The 20234-nt window shown below is 43.2% G+C and overlaps 1 protein-coding gene across 1 annotated transcript in view; it reads right to left on the reverse strand.

Annotated features, from left to right (window-relative positions):
- ELL (elongation factor for RNA polymerase II) overlaps positions 1–20234 on the reverse strand; it is a 54626-nt gene that overhangs the window by 12750 nt on the left and 21642 nt on the right. Inside the window, 5 exon segments of the mRNA XM_086627712.1 lie at positions 3038–3162; positions 6207–6460; positions 9403–9566; positions 9868–9989; positions 15396–15443. Coding sequence (XP_086483838.1) covers positions 3038–3162; positions 6207–6460; positions 9403–9566; positions 9868–9989; positions 15396–15443 — 713 coding nt within the window.

Here is a 20234-nt window from a genome sequence, read left to right on the forward strand (position 1 = left end):
AAGGATGCAACTTAGTTTCCAACAGTTTTAATTCTTTTCTCTTGAACTGGTGACATAAGCATTACAACAAATGAATTACAACCTTTGAAAAATAATCTGTATACAGATTAAAGTTCAGTGCCAGTTTTTACTGAAGTGTATCGGAGATATATATGTATATACACACACACACTTGCTGATGATTGAAATATAGAGCGATAGCAACTATTTAAACTAGTTTCTTCCGAGTTTGTCTCACCCAGTTAAAACTGATTTCACGAGAAAATTCAGAAAGCAAGAACACTGAAAAGGGGCCGAAAGTCAAGCTCAGATGTTGAGGAATAAGTTCTCCCACTCATTAGCACCATTAAAACAACACACTACAGGAACAGCAGTGCTTTCAGAAGCAAGCCCCTCTGTGTGCAGGAAAAGCAGGATTATAACAGGAACTGTCACGGTATTATTGGTCCACTAAGATTTACATTTAGGGCTTCAGAATAACACTTTTAAGTTGCATCATGTAAAACAGCACTACTCTGGTCTGTATTTGCAGTATCCCACAAAGAGCAGAAACCTCTGGTAGCAAAAATTTCAGTGCAACGCGAGTCATTCTGATCACTAAGCGCGTTAAAGCACGTTCACGCTGGGTATCTCCGCCCCCCACCGCCCAAGGGGGCTCTTCTAGATCTCAGAGAAAAGTTTCGCAGCACCCCAGCTTTGCCCTGCTCTTCTGGCACCAGCCAGACCGCCCCTGTGTTAATCACCCAGGAAAAACTACTGTTGCATCAAGTTGCAGCTGTCGAGCTGAAAAAAAACAAATTCAGGGTTAAAGGTTTTAATAAACTGGCTCTGCAGTCATTTTGTCACCAGCTGTACAGCCGAAATAACCGACGTCTCAATTCTTCCACGAGAGACTATAATCAGCTTTAAAACACACACATATTTTTCAAACATCGGGAAGATTATTTCGGAGATAGAGCCCCTGACTTGACGAGATTTTCTTTTAACCTGAGCTTGAACCTTCAGCCGTTCTGCAGCAGTGTTTAGTTGTTTAATTTTATTTAGAACAATCCCAACAGCCATGGATCAACTCAAGGAAACTACTGGGAGACTGTGAAAACAGGAAGGGGAACAGTGATATTCCATAAACACCGCAGTGAAAGTGGCTTTTCGGATGCCGTTTGACTAGACCGAGCAACCTTGTCGTGTCTCCTAACACGTTAATTATGGATTTAAAAGAAGTGAATGAAAGACGACTACTTTCGATTCAGCAGCTCTTGTAACGGTGGAAAAACATTTCACTACGATGGTGGAAGAAGGATGGAAAACAAACACCAGGAGGAAAAACGAGTTACTCCAACATGGGCACTGTTAGATAGAGTTTTAATATTTGCAGATGTGCTGATTATTGCAGCCGTTGAACCATCAAGTGGCAACTGGACCTGAAAACCAAGAGGATGTTTAACAATTGGCTGGATCTAGGCAACCACGCAGACTGCCTCGGCCAGCTACGTCAAGTCCTACGTCTGGTGCCTGCGCCCTTTTTGTGAATGTTTTTCTACTGTCTTCAGCCCTACATGTTTTTTCCATTTTGTAGCCTCATTACCTGCGTTGGCCGAGCGGGTCTTTGTTTGTACAGTTGAATACATCCTTTCCAAGGTCTATTTTTAGACCTTCGCATAACTGAATGCCACAATTCTACAAAAAGCAGTAAACATGGCTTTCTACAGGGAGAAATTAACTTTTCTGAAAGCCGTAAAGATTGCATGGCACTTGTATTTTTCCATTTAATTATAATTCAACATCAAGGCCGTTTAAACGAGTTTGATTTCTCTTCAGCACGCCAAAGCACTTTAAGCACAAGTTTCTGTTGGTTTAACAAAGTCTCATCTCCAAGCCAATTGTGCTTTCAAATCATGGAAACTGTTCAAACAGAGCATGCTCTACTTAATCTTAACCAAAAAAGTGCCATAACATAAATCTCAAAAACGAGTCAAGTGAAATCTCTATCTGCATTACAAAAATCTGTACCAAGTCAGCACAAACACACTGAAAACCCAGAAAGGGAAATATAAACACTCAGAGCAGACTTCTCCTTTAGAAACCTGGGAGATACATTCTCTTTCCCTGCTGCCTGCCAGCCAAAAGCTTCCAAGCTTGGAGTGAAGCTTCACCTAAGGAAAAATATCTGAAGGGGACAAAAAAAAAAAACAAAAAGGTGTTGAGCAACCAACAAGACAAAGCTATCATCTCAACTACCTCTGTTAAGGGCTATTTTCAGGAAGGAACGTGAGAATAGGTATCCCTTGGACAGTGAGGATTACACTGCTCAGGCAGCAGGACAACCAGCACGTGTTTTAGGGGATTTATCTCTACAGAACTGCCTCGTGCTTTTTCACGCATCCCTTACTTCAATCAAATCTTCACCTTGCGGGGCGACCCTGACACTAACAGAATTTACAACACAAGAAAAAGAGAGTAAACAAACATCCAAATAACACCACAGAAGTGAAGCAGCAAAGTCTCCAAAGCAAAGAGCTCAAGAACACGGACATCCACAGGAGCAGAGCACAGAAGCAGCTGAGCAAGATGGCTCGGAGATGGCAACATCTCTCTCCTTGCCTCCAACACACAACGGCACTCGGCACAGGAAGCCACGTACAAGAAGATATGGAAAAAGGAAAGGAGAGTTTCAATGGAGAGTTGAGCTGGACACATTTGCCATAATCCGTTCTCTCCCAGGATTTTAAACCACTTTTTTTCCCCCCACTTTTAATTGTGACAGCTTTTGTTCCCCATCCAGGTTCTTCCCCTAGCTTCTAGTGTAATGATTTAAAGGCAACCTAGAACCATCTGAAGAGCGCATCCACTTTGATATTCAAGTTTAGTCAACTTCTACAGCTGCCTGGATAACAAAAAGATTTACTTTGTGTGAAAATAAGTCAAACACTCAACTTACCACAGTTCTACTGACTTTGGTTACCCTGATTTACAGCAACTGACCTGGCCCAGTATTTTCAAGCTCCAGACAGTATTACAGAGAAGATGGAATAATTACCGCACGAGTATCCTCTTCAGCAACTGCTGATCTCCTTCAGAGTAGCCAGGCCAGTCCTTCTGCACTTCTTTGTATACACAATCTTTCAGTGTGAAAGTGCTGTCCTTGGCACTCAAATTTGCCACCTGAAACAAAAGTAATTTGCAAAAAAAACCTGTCAGGGTTTAATTTTCTCACTTGTTCTAACAGAAGAGATCTAAGATGTAGGCGAAATCTCAGCAGACTTAGCAGCAGTTAGCAGTGTCAGAGACCAAGGAGAGACTTTATACTTCATTTCCTAATTATTTAGATTATTTAATCATGTCGTGCCTTTCCTTTTGCCTTGTCATTGCAATAGTTTATTATGAGTTTCCAAAGCATATCCAGTTTACTGGGAAACAAGTCCTATCTAAACAGATTATTCAGTTTGGATCATCTGGAACAGTACAACACCAGTTTATGGAAATACCTGGAAATAAACCCTCATGGGAACAGGCAGTTCACTTATCACACCTGTCCAACAGCTAAAATGGTGCGCTTCACTAGCTGATGGAGGAACTCTTGAGGCGATAACTTAGTTATTACCAGAAGATAATTTCTCACTACCAAGCCAGTAAAACAGGTGACAGAAAGCCACCTTCTCGAGAAGCAGGGAAGAGAATGCCTTGCAGACATAATGCATTAGGGAGCTTGCAGATTACACTGTGCAGCTCAGTGCATGAGGATCATCTGCTGGATTTCATGGAGGAGAACTTTTCCAAGGACTACTTCAGGGCAAGAACAAAACCTGTGATTACCAGCTTACAACCCAGGGTTTTACAATAAAGCATTGCACCTAAATCACGGGCTGCAGTTAGCTTGGTACACTTGCATGAGAGGCTTTCTGACATTTTATCCAATTCTATCGTGTAGTTTTCCCCCCTCTAAAACTCTGCATGGTGCCTACACGGACAGGAAACACTGCTGGAACCAGCAGAATTGTATTAGAATGGAAACAACTTGTTCAGAGTTATCCCACTTTAATCAGTCTTTCCACAGCTTGACTCAAAATTTAACTTCTTGCTGCTGGTTACACATCTGAAAAACACAACGTTAGCACCAACCAAAAAGCTCCAAATTAAGCTTTCACGGATAACGCCTTAGCGAACCTGTCTCAGGTGACTGTGGAGCACTGCAAGTTTAGAAAGAAAACAAAGCCTTGAATTTGTTTTTGTAACAGGGCTACGGAGGCAGAGGTGCCAAACGCTGTGCCCGCAGCCAGGCTGATCTACCAGCAAAGGCTGCAGCCGCGTCCCAGCTCCGCCGCTTTAGCCGCTCAGTTTGACAACTGTGTTCCCCTTGAAAAGGGAAGATGCTTTTATTCAGTCAGTGGAGACCTTGTGCATCCGTTTAAGGATTAGTGTTCTCCACTGCCCGCTCCGTGCAGGAGACCCTTGTGCTTATGGATTTCTATCACCCACGCAGCAGTATGGTAGCCTCAGAAAAGGAAGTGAAGGAGCAGAAAGTCCTGAATTAACTGAAGATGCTGTTAATTCCTCTGCTTTTGCTTTAGGCAGACTATGACCTAATATTAAAAAAAAAACATCTATGAATTTAAATGCAAAAAGCTGCAGAACTAATACAGCAAAGCTCTCCTGATAAGTGAAAAACAGAAAGCAGTTATCAGTTTACATGACAAACACTTTGTTTTTCCTTTCAGTTTTGTCAGCTTTCCAAAACCCTGAGCCAAAATACAAGAAGAATTTGAGCTGTGTTTTACATTTAGATATCCCAGTAAACATGCCCCAGAGACAAAAGCAAAGCCAGATTATTTTTCAGAAAAAAAACCCCAAACCACCCCACTCTGAGAATCTCTCCAGTTACTGCCTCGTTCTACAGCGGGAGGCAGGCTGCTCGGCAAGGCTTGTAGCCCAGGCAGAAGAACGACTCCGATTTTTGTCTGCACAGAGGCTGAGAGCTGCTACCTCCGTGTTTTGCTGGTGTGGGACTCCGCAAGCTCCACCCCAGGCTTCCCAAAAATAGAAACCTTGCAAAACGAGGCAAAAAGGCCAGCAGGAACACCGAGTCCTATGAGAGATGCAAGAGCACAATGAAGCCCACACCTAGACGTATTTAGACACGCAGCTTTAACGCAGCCTGTAATTTTTAGCTTATCTGTGTGTGCCTGTGGACGGCAGCCCTGGTAGCACCGAGAAGGAGATTAAGTTTACGAGCAACGGGTTTACACCCAGATCAGCGTTTGGCCCCACCGGACTGACGCTGCCGAACACACCGCCTGCCTGCCAGGGGTTTGGGAGAGCATCAGTAAAAGGTGATGATCAGAAACAGTATTTCTAGTACTAAATCTATTTATGGTGTTCTCGAAAGAATTCGAGCACTGCTGGAAAATTAAGGGCTACAGGATTAAAATCTAGGGAAGGAGCAAGTTGTGCCAGCAATAACTCCATTTTCAATACGACCTGCCCTGTGCCCTTGGGCAAACTAACTCCTCACTGTCTTTCTTTTCAGCTATGGAAAGAAGTTTAAAAAAATAAATATACAGAAGAGGGCAGCTGCAGCATTTAAATAAATATCCGTGATGTGTTTTGCACTGCGAAAGCAATAAAGGTATTTACTGCAATTCCTAAAATGGCACCTTCAGCATGACTCAAAGTGTTAAGAACTGATTCAGCTCAGAGACAGCTTTCACACTTGACATACAAATAATATGCTTTGCAAGAAGCTGCATGATCTTCACACCTAACCAGTTGCACTTCTAAGCAGGAAAGGCATGGGTCTGAACAATACAAAGATGTAAAGCAGGTATCAACACAGAACGTGTTTCTTTATGTCCACGTTAATAAAAATATATCGATTTATAGGCTGTAACAAATCAAACAGCTCGTAAGTCCTCTGTTAGATAATTCTCAAGGCCAACCAAACGTGTTCCTCTTAAGTGACTGATCTGGTGAACCGAAATCATACAGCTTAGTTGCACACCCCTACGCCGAGGCGTAGGCACGAGAGGCTTCTGCTATCTCTAGCCAAACAGCGACGTGAGTTGCGAACTCCTGTCGGACGCAGCCTTTAAAGAGACGTTCAGCTGCAGCCTCCAGATACACAGGTTACGTTCAGACTAACACAGAAGTTACTACCCTTCTGAGAAGACAGTTCCCTTTACCTAAATAGTTGCCTTCATCAGAGTACAAACCTGTTGCAGAAGGTTGTCCAGCAAATCCTTGTCCTGCTGAGAAAGTCCATCCTTCTGCAATCTGAGAATAAGTTCAGGTTTCTTATAAGGCTTTAGTGCCAGTAAGTGCACAACCCTATCTTTGAAGGGTCTCTGAGAAATCGCACTATTGCCTCTCTTTATTGCACTGGCAAGGTTGACTGGCGTTGGGCGCTTCCTGGAGGGAACAGCATCGGAAGCTCCTGGTGCAGGTTTACGCACCTGAACCTTTTTGCCTAAAATGAGATGAGAATAGTGAACTGCAGCAGTCACCTTGCAAAGGCCAGTGGTCTGTCAACACGTATATGGAGTTCATTACACCACCTGAAGTGCCAGAAGATGACAATGAAGGACAAACACAACCAGAACACCCCATCCATTCCGACACGCTGCCGGAACGAGTATCCCATGAGTTTTATGATTCATGACAAGCTTGTAACAAGTAAACAGCAACACCAGGCTCTGGAAACCTGAATGTTATTGGCCACAAGCTTACATAAAGCTCTCTTTGTTTGCTGGCTTTTCATTTATCCCAAGTGCATGTATCCCCATGGTTAATCTAACCACTTTTTCCCCTCCCTATGAGAAGAAAATTCTGCATTATTATGTAGAAGAGTCGAAATACGGAGTGGAAAGACCAGAACTGGTCAACGAGCGGCTCCCTGCTGCTGATCTCAGCAAAAACGCTACTCCAGCAGATGTTTCTGCTTTTAGAACAATAGGAACTTTATGGGGCTGGGTCCACCTCCCTTCCCCCCGCCAAACACAGCCACATGAATGGGGTCTAACACCGCTACATTAGCCTATTCATTAGTGTGCTGCCTATTCTGACAGAATAACCCCTTCTGCATTGTAGTAGTAACTGCTCCACCCTCCAATTACATTTACGTATACGTGAGAACATAAAGCTGCCTCAAAAGTTCATCTCGAGCCCTCAGAGGCAGTTTCCTCGACTCCATCCCCAATGTGGCTCTTGGAGTCTGACAGCATTACATAAGAAGTCATTTTTCCCATTCCTACCGAAAAACAGCTTTAACTGGAACCCTCAAACAAGTCCTGCATCACTTACGAAAGCATAAATCAAAGACTTTTACTATTTTGAATACAGACAGGTCACAAAGGCAGGTTCCTGCTACCAAAGGTGAAACCAGCAAATGGAAAAAGAAAATTTGTAAGTTCCAAGGTTTAAAACATGGAGATACTACCAATATCACTTCGGTTCAAGGAATTGACCTTTACTAGGACAAATGCCCAGCATTTACTGAAAGAATTTCGGAGGTTTATTTCGGCATGGCACTTCCCCACTGCTAGGAAGCAATGTGTTCAACTGAGTCATCTGAAGATACTGGTGATTGTCTGCAGTGTTTATTTTACTGAAACGCAGATTGCATCACTGAGTCCCCATTTCCTGGCTTTCTATTACGCACCACACTGATGCAAGTAAGTACAACCCATCATCGGCAGGGCTGAGTTAAGATGAGAGGGAGAAAAACAACAATTCACATGTTAAAACATCCCAAAATTCAGAGATCAACTGGACTTCATTTCCAGAAACGGGACGAGAGAAGATTCGTCAGCTTTCTAGAACTCCCTTAACTCTTGCCAGGTCATGAACAGCAAAAACACATTGGGATGTTTCCACTTAAGGCTGGAGCCAAAACGCGCAATGATAGGAAAAGAAAAAACCAAGTTGAGCCAAAACACGAAGCCTTTTAAAATATTTATACATGTGCATATATATAGATGTATACACACACATTTAGTGTATACATAAGCACACACATCCCCCTACAGACACATCAGCTATCTATTTACATATGTATTCTTCCAAGTGTTAGTGCACATCTATACTGTTCTGTTGATCTCCAATTTCAACATTTCACATAAATTCTTCCACATCTGAGCTGCCTGGAACGACTCCACTGACGTTTAAGTGCTGAGCTGTGTGTTCTCATGGAAATGTGAGAGCCAGCCTTCTCCCTCCAGACTATCCTGCAAGTGAATCAGCTGACGGTGCTGGCACACCGAATACGTGCGTACCCCACGAGAGGACTGTCCTTGCCCAGGCTCCTTCTTCTCGGGCCAGTGCTTTCCTCCTGTCTTAAACACTGACATCTTCTATGTGCAGCATGCACGCCACTCCGCTGCTTTTAACATGGTTGTACCTCCTTGTGTTTTAGCAAGACTATTTTTAAATCACAAGTTTTGCTGTATCTTTCCGGGAAGCAATTTGCTTTGAGAATCTCCCTCACAAGCCTAACAACTTCATCCACTTACTGCAATGTTCTCGAATATAGGCTAAACAAAATAATCTTCTAGTCTACAGGAAATCAATGCATTTCCTTCCTGATTACTATCTTATTTCTCAGCTTTGAGCACTTGGCTGATAAAACAATGAGTCAGGGTCAGCTCTACATTTTGCAACTCACCCTTCTCATCACAGACATCCTCTGAGAAGACACTGGCTACAGATCACATGGGCTGCAGAAAAAACAGCTGGCTCAAAAAAAAAAAACAAACCAAAACCCAACTCACAACCAGACTCTGCTTTCTGGTTAATATTTGTGCCCTGAGTTGGTGACCAGACTGAGGGTAAGCAGGGACCTGAGCCCAAAGCTCTGCAGGCTCCTTCTGAAGCCCTCTGATATCTGCCACGGTTTTATTTCCTCCCCTAAGATTCTCCTTTCGTTGTCACAATAAGATGGCTCTAGGCTGGTGGCAGCAGCACTGCTTTAGTCTCTTCACTTATTAACACAAGTGCTCTACTATCTGTGTCCTAGATGTTGCGTGTTATGGTCCTGAGTGCAGGCACACACCAGCTGCGTGACGGCAGCGGTGGTGTGCTCTTGCTGACTTTGTTGGGAGCACAGGCACTTCTGAGGGATCGGCAGTAGGTGCTCAGCATCACTTCATGACAAATACAGAATAACTAATACCAGAGTGATGTGACTGCACACAGACGATCCTCAGAGGCCACGCAACCACCACCACACACCTTCTAGGGTGAAGACAGGAGCTGTGAAGAAGTCACAATACAAGGAGAGTAGCACCCTAATAAGTCAGACACCCATAAGGAACCATCAGGTACTCATTAAAGACTTCCACGGTCAAGCAAACAAACGTCAGCGTTTGACCTCAGAAGCTAGTGGAGACGCCCCCAAATCGAGTTGCTGCTTACCGACGTATCTCCCCCCAGGTTTAATGACTATAGCGCTCCGGCTGCGAGTCTCCTCCTCGGCCTGTGCCATGCTTTGCCTTGCCTTCTGGTAGGAATCGTCAGTAGCACACACGGTGATTTTATCCTGTATGCTTCCAAGGCAATCCAAATGGATATTGCCATTGCTGCAAAAGAAACGCAATGGAAAAGATACTCCCCACACTGCAAACAGGCACATCTCTGTCACTGGTGAGTGACTGAGGCTGCATTATCTAAATAACAGGAGAGGACAGAAAGATGCTGAGAGGTAAACAGATTCTTCTGTGAGTGCCTCCTTACCTAAACACGCACACGCAAACAGATTAGAAAGACACTAAAAAGAAAGAACATGTGAACACGTATTAAGTTTTGTTCAGGTTTGTTAAGGATAAGATTCTACAGAAGATAAAAAAAAAATACAGTTTGATCTTTTGCTGTACCACTCACCTAGATACATACTGCTGGATACAGTCAAAACTCCCTTGGGGGCTGTCCTTGCCAATATTTGAAAGATAAAATGTGAAAGTCCGCACTTCCGTAGGTCGATCAGGCCTTGGAATTGCAATGTGCTGTTTGAAGAAGAAAAATATTGGTCACTTGAGTAGCCCACACTAACACAAAACTCAGTTTTTCCGCAGTCACTAGGCTTTTAGTGACTTTTTTTACATTTTGCAACCCACCACAAGTAAAGCATACAGACTATTGCACAGGAGACTAGAGTGAGAAGCTACAAGAAAGATTTAAGTTAGCAAAACTGTACGAAAAGATAAGGTACCATAGGCAGACAGACATAAAGAACAGCAAAAAGACAGCTATGTCTACAACAGAAGAGAGGGCTGAGCTGGCGGCTCAGCACCTTTCCAAGCAGAGCCCACAATAATCTTGTCCTAGGAATCTGACCCAATTCTTTTGATTCAGGCTCAAACCAGACTTGCTACCACTGTTTATATTCAATTTAAAGCACTTGAGACTTGGTTCTTTAGAATTAGTGATCCAGCACTAAACATAGTACAAGCCAGGTCACTAGGTACCACGCTTATTCTTTTTTAAGAGATTATAATTCCATAACGAGATTTCATGGCTCACAGCAGAGTGTGATGCTGCTGCTAAATTAAATATTTAATCAAGCATTAAGTGTGCTCTGCAGACGACTCTACAGCGATCTGCATTGTTTTTCTCCCCCCAGCCATTCATTTTTCAAAAGGGAAACTGTTTCCCCTCTGCGTACAAGATCCAACATAAATCTTAGCATCTGAGCTCTACTATCACATCAATATTTGATAATTAAGATGGCTTCCAGAACACGAGACAGAAGAAACATCAGCTTCAACCTATTTTAGGCTACGCTCTACCACACAGATTTATATTTACCCAGATTGCCACATATATGCACAAAATATACATGCCTAGCAAACCAACTCGTGGCATCCACAGATGACTGTGCTCCATAAAAGATGACTGCTGGCACAGGAAGGGTTCTAGGTGGTTTCCCTTTGACCTCAGACATCTACAGCCGCCTGGAAACCCAGTGCATCTGTGCCACTCTGCTAAACCACAGGGATGTTCTCAGAAGCAGCAAGAACCGTTTGTGTGACCTGCACCGAGCTGAGCCCGTGCAGCATTTTCCATTCGCTCTCCGTACGGACCGGCCGGCCCTCGGAACAGCCACCCTTTATTGCAAAGCAGCGAGCCAAGAAGCCCAGACCCCAGCGATACAGAAGGACAAGTTATCCCCCACGCAGTCCCAGGATCCGGATCTAAAAATACCCGGAGCAGATTTGGTGACGATCCGGGCGCCAACAGGCAGCGCTGACCCTCCGGCAGCAGCTGAGCCCCGTTATCTCCCCCGCCAAACGCGCGCCGGCAGCCTCGAGCCCGTAATCTGTCCCGGCACCCTCTGCCCCCACCCAGCCAGGACGAATACAATTCTCTTCTGCTTTGAGTTGAGAAAATGCACAAAGTCCTGTCAACAGCAGACTGGGAGTATTTTGCAGTTGGTGCCGTTCTCCCACTAGTTATTTCGGTGGGAACGGGGCAAGAAGGTGAACATGACGGGTCCGTTCAGCTCCTGGTGCCGCGCGGCAAGGGAGCGGGTCGTGCTGCACGCGACGGGTTTGTAAAATAAAACCTGGAGGATGTAACCAAATCCTATATCCACATACTAAAACATAATTTGCTTCTAGCTCCTCATTTACTGTTGTAAAAACTTGGGCGGTTTTGTAGAGTTTCTGCAGCTTCTTCAAAGGACGTAAAACGAGACAGGAGCCAGAGAGTCACTTTAGCGTTGAGCGTTGCTCGTTCCAGTACTGAAAAGTGTAGCCTGTGCAAACTGGCCGTTATCTAGGAATTATTTTTAGCTGAAACAGAAGGTTTCTCAAGCCACCAGATCAGCATGGTAACTGCTTTGAGGGAGCCCTAATTTTGGTGCCGTATTACACCAGTAACCATAGACACTTAAAAATAGCTCAGTACAGATGTGACTTCTGGTTTTTTTTCTTTCAAGCAATATTCATCTGTGTACAGCTCATTCTGAACAGTAATTTCACCTTCCTCTATTAGTACTAGCACAAGCACATCCCAAGAAACAGGGGAAAACGTCATATTTTCCCATCACGTAAAGTTAAGACGTTTTGTTCCTAACAGTCATATTTAAGAAAGCTGCAGGAACCTACATGTATTTGGCACCTGAACGGCTTCCCCCTCCCCAGTTCAGTTCCTTCCCTACTCTCCCCATCTCAGCTCCCCCCGCAGTAAGCACCTGCAAATTTGACCCAACCCAATCTCTAATTCTGCACATGCTTTGACCGAAATAGAAGCATCTTCAGCCTTTCTTGTAGTTATACACACCATCAACTGCCACTGTTTGTAACCCTCTGGTACTCAAGCTGTTAAATTCTAATTTACATGCATGTTGAAACAAGGAAAACACTCAAGACTACATATAAACTTACAAAACTATCCAAGAAAATTCAGTTCATGATGAAAAACTAAGAAACATGTGCTGCTCTTAAGGAATATTCAGAGAGTCCCACTTCAGCATCTCAAAGCAGATTAACACTCTGCTAATTACAACCTAGTTACCACTATCAAAATTCTGATTATTACACAGATTATTGCACTAAAAAAAAATAATGAACAAGACTAGCATTGCTAGTACGCATCCTAAGGCAAACATCATTTATAGTCCACTGTTTTTTAAAAACTCTAGTGAGATTCAATCAGACCAGGATCCATGCAGGAGGTTTTGTCCCCTGTCACTGAAATAGCTGTTTTATTTTGGGCTAGAACCAGCAGCATCCTCCTTTCGGCACCTGGCTGACAGAGCTGCCACTTTGCCAACCCTCTGTTATATTCCTGGCTGATTCCCTTCCCTGGTTAATTAGGGTATTAAACATGAAAGTTGTTTGCTGTGTATTAGAAGCTGAGAGTATCCTTGACAGCGTTCATTAGTCTAACACTGGGAATAGGTAAAAAAAAAGACACAGTAATTTAAAAGCCTCACAAATAATGAGATTCAACAGGTCAGGAGGCCTCTAGAGAATTAAATTAAGGAAGCAGTAGTCTGTTTTAAACTCTTATTTTATGTCCTGCTTCCCCCAGTCATCAAGTACTTTTAAGATTTTTTTCCTTCTTGCAAGAGAGAGATTTACACAGGAAAGTCCCAGTTGGAAAGTCTCCCATCACTGACACTGCTTTCAACCCCACCGTGACATTTGCGCTGCGCACAAATCCTACCGCCCTCAAAAGTTAATGGCAAATCTTCTCCATAGCAACACTCATTAGGCAGCAAAAGAGGAAGGCAACAAATCGGGGAGCTAAGGCACAGTGGAAGAAAAAAAATTTTTTTATTCCAAAAAAACTAAATAGCTAAACAAATATGCTTTAACGTCATCACCTGAATTTGAGAACTTGTTAAATCACTGAAATTATCTTTTTGGTCCAATTGAGAGGAGGCTCACTAAAAAGCATTTAAAGCTCTGCCAAAGCAGGGCACAATCGTGACATATACCAGTACTACACTTAAAACCAGATGGTTACGCAGCTGCCAGCTTCTTGTCATACCCAGTAAAAATAATAATAAAAGGACAAAGAGCCCTTTCTATCTGCCCCAATTGAACCGGATCTCGCCTTCTTCAAAGCTCTACCTTTGGCCTTTACTCGACAGTGCAATTAATTAAACAGCTGAAAACGAGGCAGGCAGAGGTCAGCGACGTCCTCCTTCCACCCGCAACGCCCCGGTGCTGTGCACCGCGTGCGGGGCTCAGCGCTGCTTCGCTGCTTTTCCGTTCAACCCTGGCTGTAATTACAGGTACCTGGCAGCTCTGTCACCAAAAACTCTTCTCTGGGAGGTAGGGGCTCAAATAAGTGCATTAAATAATTATTTTTCATTATTATAATGAAGTGCATAATCCTAAAATATTTCAATTTTTTAATAAGGAACTGCATCATTTTAAAATATTTATAATTATTATAAGGAACTGCATCGTTTTAGAAGAGCTATTTTTTAAAATTACAAGGAACTGCATAATTTTTAAATAGATTTTCTTTTGGTTAACCTGAAAATACATGGGTCCATCTCAGACCCACGTGAAAGCCACAGCGGCTGAGGGTGGCAGAATGTTTTAAGCTGTTCTGATTAATTTTGCTACATTTCCTTCCAGGAGGAAGATTAAGTGAGAGAAGAGGCATTTCTAGAACTTAAGCAGCTTTACAGGAAAAGTTAGGTGCAGATCCTCTCAAGGTGCTCTCCAAAGGGAAAGGAAAGTGTTTGCAGTCTTTTCAGCTGCTTCATGACGTGCAAAGCTGTTTGCTCCTCTAATAACACGTCGTACAGCCTTCAAAGTTTTCCTTGTAGCTCGCTGCTAATTTTGCCAAAATTCAGCTGCAGATTTTTATCTAAGCTTTCATGCTGAGCTTTCTGGGAAGTTTAATTGTAAATAAAGGAAAAAACAAACTGGAAATTGCTCCTTTCTTTATTTCCCAGCACAAAAAAGTTTGTATTTTTCTTCTTAACTTATGATGACCATCATGTCTTTCCTGCTACATTTTGTCAGAGTACTCCGGACCTAGTGAGACTGGTGTCACAAGGTAAAATATGGGCAAGGAGAAGCGTGCTAGGCTTTAATGCCCAACTTAATTCAATCCTTTTTGAAAGTTTCATTGTGCCACCACAAAAATTAAGAAGTTATTTACAGCAGAGTTCAGGTTCTTGAAAAACTCCCCTTCCTTACAGAGTGCTTAAGTTAAACACATACCTTTTTGCATCTAAAAGGTATATAAATAACATTTTAACAGTCAGCAAAGAGTTGCATTACTTTACCAGAAACACTACCAATCAAACCTCAAGGTTGCCAGTAACTGGCATGAGATGGTTTCAAGCATCTATAAATATCTTACAGGAGTTCAGTCATCAGAACAGAAGAAATAAAACTCCTAAATATAAAAAACTTTTGATACTCACAGAAACTGCACAGTTTAGATGTGTGTATCAAATAAAGCTTCAGCAGATCCCTAGCAGCCTCCAAACACTGCTACTGTGAACAATTTGCACCCGTAAAGTCTTGCACCAAGTTTACCAGGCTTGGCACGGCGTTTCCTCGGGACACAGGCGAGGTTTCCATGGATTGCTGCACCCACCACAGTACTGCCATCAGTGAACTTTCCATTTCCTTGTCCTACCCGACAGCGTGGCCTTATAAAACGAAATTTCCTCACCAGCACTTTCACATCACTATGGATTTAGCAAGGTTAGAAAATAAAGAGGGGGGGAAAGTTTTTATAGAGAGATAATCCATGTGATCCATGAGCAAACTCTCTTTCCTGGACCACATCTGAACTTCACATCTCTCACTTTCAGAAATCAGAGCATCATTCTTTGAACTGGAATAGGACAGACATACAGAACAAATACCTTACTTGGATTAATTGTGTAAGCCAGTAAAGAACTTTCCAAGGCAACCCACACACAAACTTACCCCTTGGCTTCCTTGAAACTGGATTACTGGTTTTGATGTCACAGCATCCTACAAAAACAAGTGGGAAAAAAAAAAAAAGATTACCTTAGAGAAATTTAAAGCTCCAACATTCACTGCCAAAAAATACTCAGCTTGATTTTTCACCTATACTTCCCCCCCCCTCCCCCCCCCCCCCCCCAAAGGAAAAAGGCTCAGGGAAATATACAGAATTCCAAGCGAGAAAACATAAAACCTCCTGAAACAGTGATTTGTACCTAGAAAAGGGATAAAACTGTAACGTGGCCAGTGGCTAATCAACTTCACTCTTGAAAGCCATCCCCCCTTACTTCAGAAAATCTCCGAGAGGGCACCCAGACGGGCTGCACTTAGCTCCCTCCTGACCCCTAAACCACATTTCAGGCATGGAACAGCTCGGCTGTGTCTCTTTGGTGCTTATGTAAGTTTTGAGTTAAACAGTGGATATTTGAAGGGAAAATTTATTGCAGTTCTAGGTCTGCGATCGCGCTAAGCGCATTTTTTCCAATTGAAAGCTGGCAAATTGTTGGAAAAGCAAACTGCAACTTCATTGCAAAATACTGTTGTTACGTTGCCTATTTCAACAATCGGCCTCTTCCTCCGTACTAATTTGCTTACATTTCAAGAAGTCGCGCTCCTGCAAGCTTGAAAACCCCTTCAATCTGTCCAAGACAGAAACCCCACTGAATTCCAGCCTTTTTGCACCCTGATTTGAGCTTTTCCATCACGAAGGCTTTGGAATTCAAACTCTTACCTGAGGTTTAAGCTATAGGGAAAGAAAGAACATATGCAATCCAAGCCACGCTAAGATAAACTAAGTTTTTTTGGGTTTTAAGTTTCAAGAGAGTTGTGGCTGTATTGGTTTTGATTCTTAAGTCACATAAAACATTCCAAGACACACTGAAAGACACCCTCTGACAGGGTGCTGTGCTCCACGCGGTGGAAAAACATGTCGCGCGGGGGGTCCCGTCGCGACGCCTTCCAAAGGGACAGAAGAGTTTAAAAATCAGCTGAAATGTCATTTTGCACTTTGCCACGCATACAGGAGACACGTTTTCCAGGGGAAAAACGCCAAGAAGAGTTTCGGAGACTGAGTCCAAACAGTGTATTTGTATTGTCCTTTCTGCACCACGGTGCCCGCGTCTCCCGGCACTATAAAGAATCACCTCGACTTCCCCAGGATTACAGAAACAGACATTTACATTTAGCAGCAAAGGAGTTAACAGCTTGAAAGCCCATTAAGTTTATCATCTCTCATAAAACCTTTCCAAATGCTTTCAGCCCAGGAGTGAAGAATCTAAGCCGCAATACGCTGACATTAACAGAAAAAAAACAACTTCCCTAGCAAGAAAATATCCTTCTAGCACAGATGAATAAGTTCATACCAAGACACACTCTTCAGAGCCTTTAAAGAACCCATCTGATGGGATTTAACAGATCTGCATCACACCCTAAATTGTAACAAGATATTTACAACAGTGAGTAAAGCAAGAATACGCTTGAAGCTGACAGCATTCACTCTGTGTTATACAGGGAGTTTTATAGACCCGAAACAACCTTTATAGAGAAACAATAAACAACATCTTGCTCTTCGTACAGAGATCACTGAATTCCTGGAGTGCCACGACACTGCATACCACAGCACGCTGTTCATAGACAGACGGGCCAGTTTTTTGTTCACGGTGTCAGCATGTACTGTGCAATGTGTCCAGAAATTCATATGAACATACTTGAGCAAAGAAGTATTTGAAACATAAAAAAAAAAATTTGGATTAAAAAAATAAATCTGAATGCGGATCTTGTACAGCTAATTACGGATTTGTGAAGTTCTGCAATTAATTCTGGAAAGTTATTTAAGTGGAATAAAAAGGTAATATGAAGCACATAAGTAGAATAACGAGGCAGTAACAATACAGAAGCACTGTTACACAAATCAGGACAAGCTGTAATTACAGAACTTATAAATTCCCTAATCTGCATACGAAATGCTTTGAAATTAAATGCATAATCTCAAACTTAACTTTCATGAATGCTCATTTCTAAGTGGCAAACTTCAGCCTTTCTTCCTCGAAGCCCCGAAATGCAGCAATCCCAGGCTCCCGAGCCGTGCGTACGTTAAGGGCTGCGGGGCTGTGACCTGCCACCGAGGAGTATCAGTGTTGTAACTCCCTGCCACGCTCCATGGAAGGGATGGCAGGGAAGAGCTGGATGTCAGAGGGTCCAACTTTCCGGGAGAGAAGAGGAAGGCTCTTGGCTTCAGCACCACCATCCCCTGCACCTACCCAGGCACCGCTTCTCCTCGGCTGACGCCCATCTCCTTGGCCACAGGTCATTTAGGAATGCTCACGAAAGAACACCACACATGCAAGCCCTAACCTAATTAAGGATATGAAATTAAGTACTTCTATTAGATGAAACTGAATTCCTGCATGGATACCTTCGTTCAGAATAAATGTAAACAAGAATGAAGCTAAACTAAATTAAAATCATATTTCAATTTATATCTTTGGTTTGTTTGGATTAACTTTCCTGAATGTTCTTGTACGGACAAAGCCCAGCTTTGAAGAGTTCTTGCTACCATTTCCAAAAATCCCTCTGTCATCCTCGTCCTGGTTTTAGCTGGGACAGAGTTAGTTTTCTCTTTAGCAGCGAGAACACGGCTGAGTTTTGGATTTAGTATGGGATCTGTTATGAGAAAAATGTTGATAACACGCTGATGTTTATAGTTGGTGCTGAGGCATCGAGGACTCCTCAGCTTCCCGTGTTTTGCCAGCATGCAGGTGCACAACAGGCTGGGGGGAGCACAGCCCAAGCAAAGGACCCGCAGCCTACCTTGGGATTTGAGCTTGGATTTAGGATTGAGGCTGAAACTGGCCCATGGAATATTCAGTATCACGCAACGTCATGCCCAGTACATAGATGAGGGTTGGCCAGGAAGTTTGGGTTCCTTCTCTCTCTCTCTCTCTTCAGATCTTTTTTGGGGGCTCTCACTTTGCCAGAATTCCAGATTCAGGACTTCAATGTTTCGGGATCATTTGCTGAGACGCGATGGGCACTGGTCAGCAGATGGTGAGCAATTACACTGCACAACACTTGTTTGTATCTGCTGTCATTTTATATAGTATAACATAATTATCTTTTTATTCTTATTATCATTATTACTTTTATTTTATTTCAATTATTAAATTGTTCTTCTCTCAACCCACGAGTCTCCTTTGCTTCTCTTCCCCATTCCCCCGGGATAGGGGAGGGTGAGCGAGCAGCTGCATGGTGTTTAGTTCCTGGCCAGGTTTAACCATGACAATCTTCTAAAGAGTCATCTAATTCCTCTTCCTTGGTGACGCCACGACAGTGAACTTCCTTCGTTACAGTTTCCTAGAAATGCCATTCCATCCACCTTTACTGGGAACAAGGTCTTTTCCTCTAATTAAAAAAAAAAAAAGTCATCCCCTTGGCCCCAGGACACGACCATGGTACTGCTGCAGGTACAAGTCTGCCTTCTCCAGGGTACACCAACTTACAGCCTGAGCATCTTCCAGCTAACAAATTCTAACTTTATTCCTCCATGAGACTCAATATATTTAGGAATAGCTACTGGAAGCCGATTAGGATAAAGACAAAAGTCTAAGCTAGAAAACAACAGTTCAAGTAGTTCAAACCAGCCCCTGTCAGTTCAGCAGGTTGTTCCACTGCCAGGTACAAGATGTTCACCTCCGCAGTGACGACACTCATCCGTAACGGTGACAGCCCCGATGAAGAGGGTCCAAGTGCAAACGAGCGCGACCGCTGGGACGCGTGGGACCAGAGAACAAGCGAGTGCCACGCAAGAATAATGAATTTCTAAACTCTGCATACACTAAGAGCCAGCAAAGCCCCTTCAGACACACCTAAGACGCAGGAATTACACGTCTGCTCCGTGCTCACTATTGTTTCAACAAAAGGCTTCCTGACGCAGGGCTGAAAGGTTGGCAAATGATCACCACGGCCTCTCTGTTTGCTAGCTCCTACAAAGGATCTTTAAGAAAAAGGCGTCAAGTTTCCTCCCATCTTCCCGTAAGAGAAAATGAACTGTTTTAATAAACCAGAGAGTCCTTCCTGCAGTCGAACTCACCAATGCCCCAAAGCTTATAGGAGTAACTTCCAAAGGAACATCCAAACCACAAATGCATGGCTGTACTTCTCCAGCATCGACCCAAACTGAAATCGCCAGCTTCACCGTATCCACCTGCCTTGCAAACAGACCCTGACAAGGAGCCTGAACAGACCCCAGCTATGTCTGCTGACAACCCAGCGTTTTACTCCATAAAACTTCACTTATTTCCTATCTGGAAAGAGGATTTTCACGCTTCTGTGCCCAGTTCACTGCTTTCCATGGCTCCTGCTGTATTCTTTGGGCTCAGTGGATAACTAAAGCAGCAAGCTTTCGAACACTAAAGTTCTGCTAAAGGATGCCAACGTGAATCAAACCCCAGACCCAAGTGCTTTTTGTCAGACAGTCCTCCAGATACCGTAAGATTATTTCAGAAGTCATGAGATCAAACCAAAAAACCAAGAACTCATCCCCAAAGCTCCCACAAAACATTTGTCTTTTATTATCATGGTATTATGCTCATCTTCATCCTCTAGCTTCTCCAGGCTAGAGGAGAGCGAGTAACCCTTAATACATACTGTGAAAGCTCACAGAGGTAGTGGCAATGTCTAAACAGTTCCTCGCACTTAAATACTCCGGATCTGGCACGTGGAAGCTTGAGTAAAGAGTAGGAAGAAGAAGAAAGTGTCACTAAAACAGGCAAAAACTGAATGCGAAACTAATAAAATACTTTA

Source organism: Tauraco erythrolophus, chromosome 28, assembly GCF_009769465.1.
Source record: "Tauraco erythrolophus isolate bTauEry1 chromosome 28, bTauEry1.pri, whole genome shotgun sequence".
Taxonomy (NCBI): domain Eukaryota; kingdom Metazoa; phylum Chordata; class Aves; order Musophagiformes; family Musophagidae; genus Tauraco; species Tauraco erythrolophus.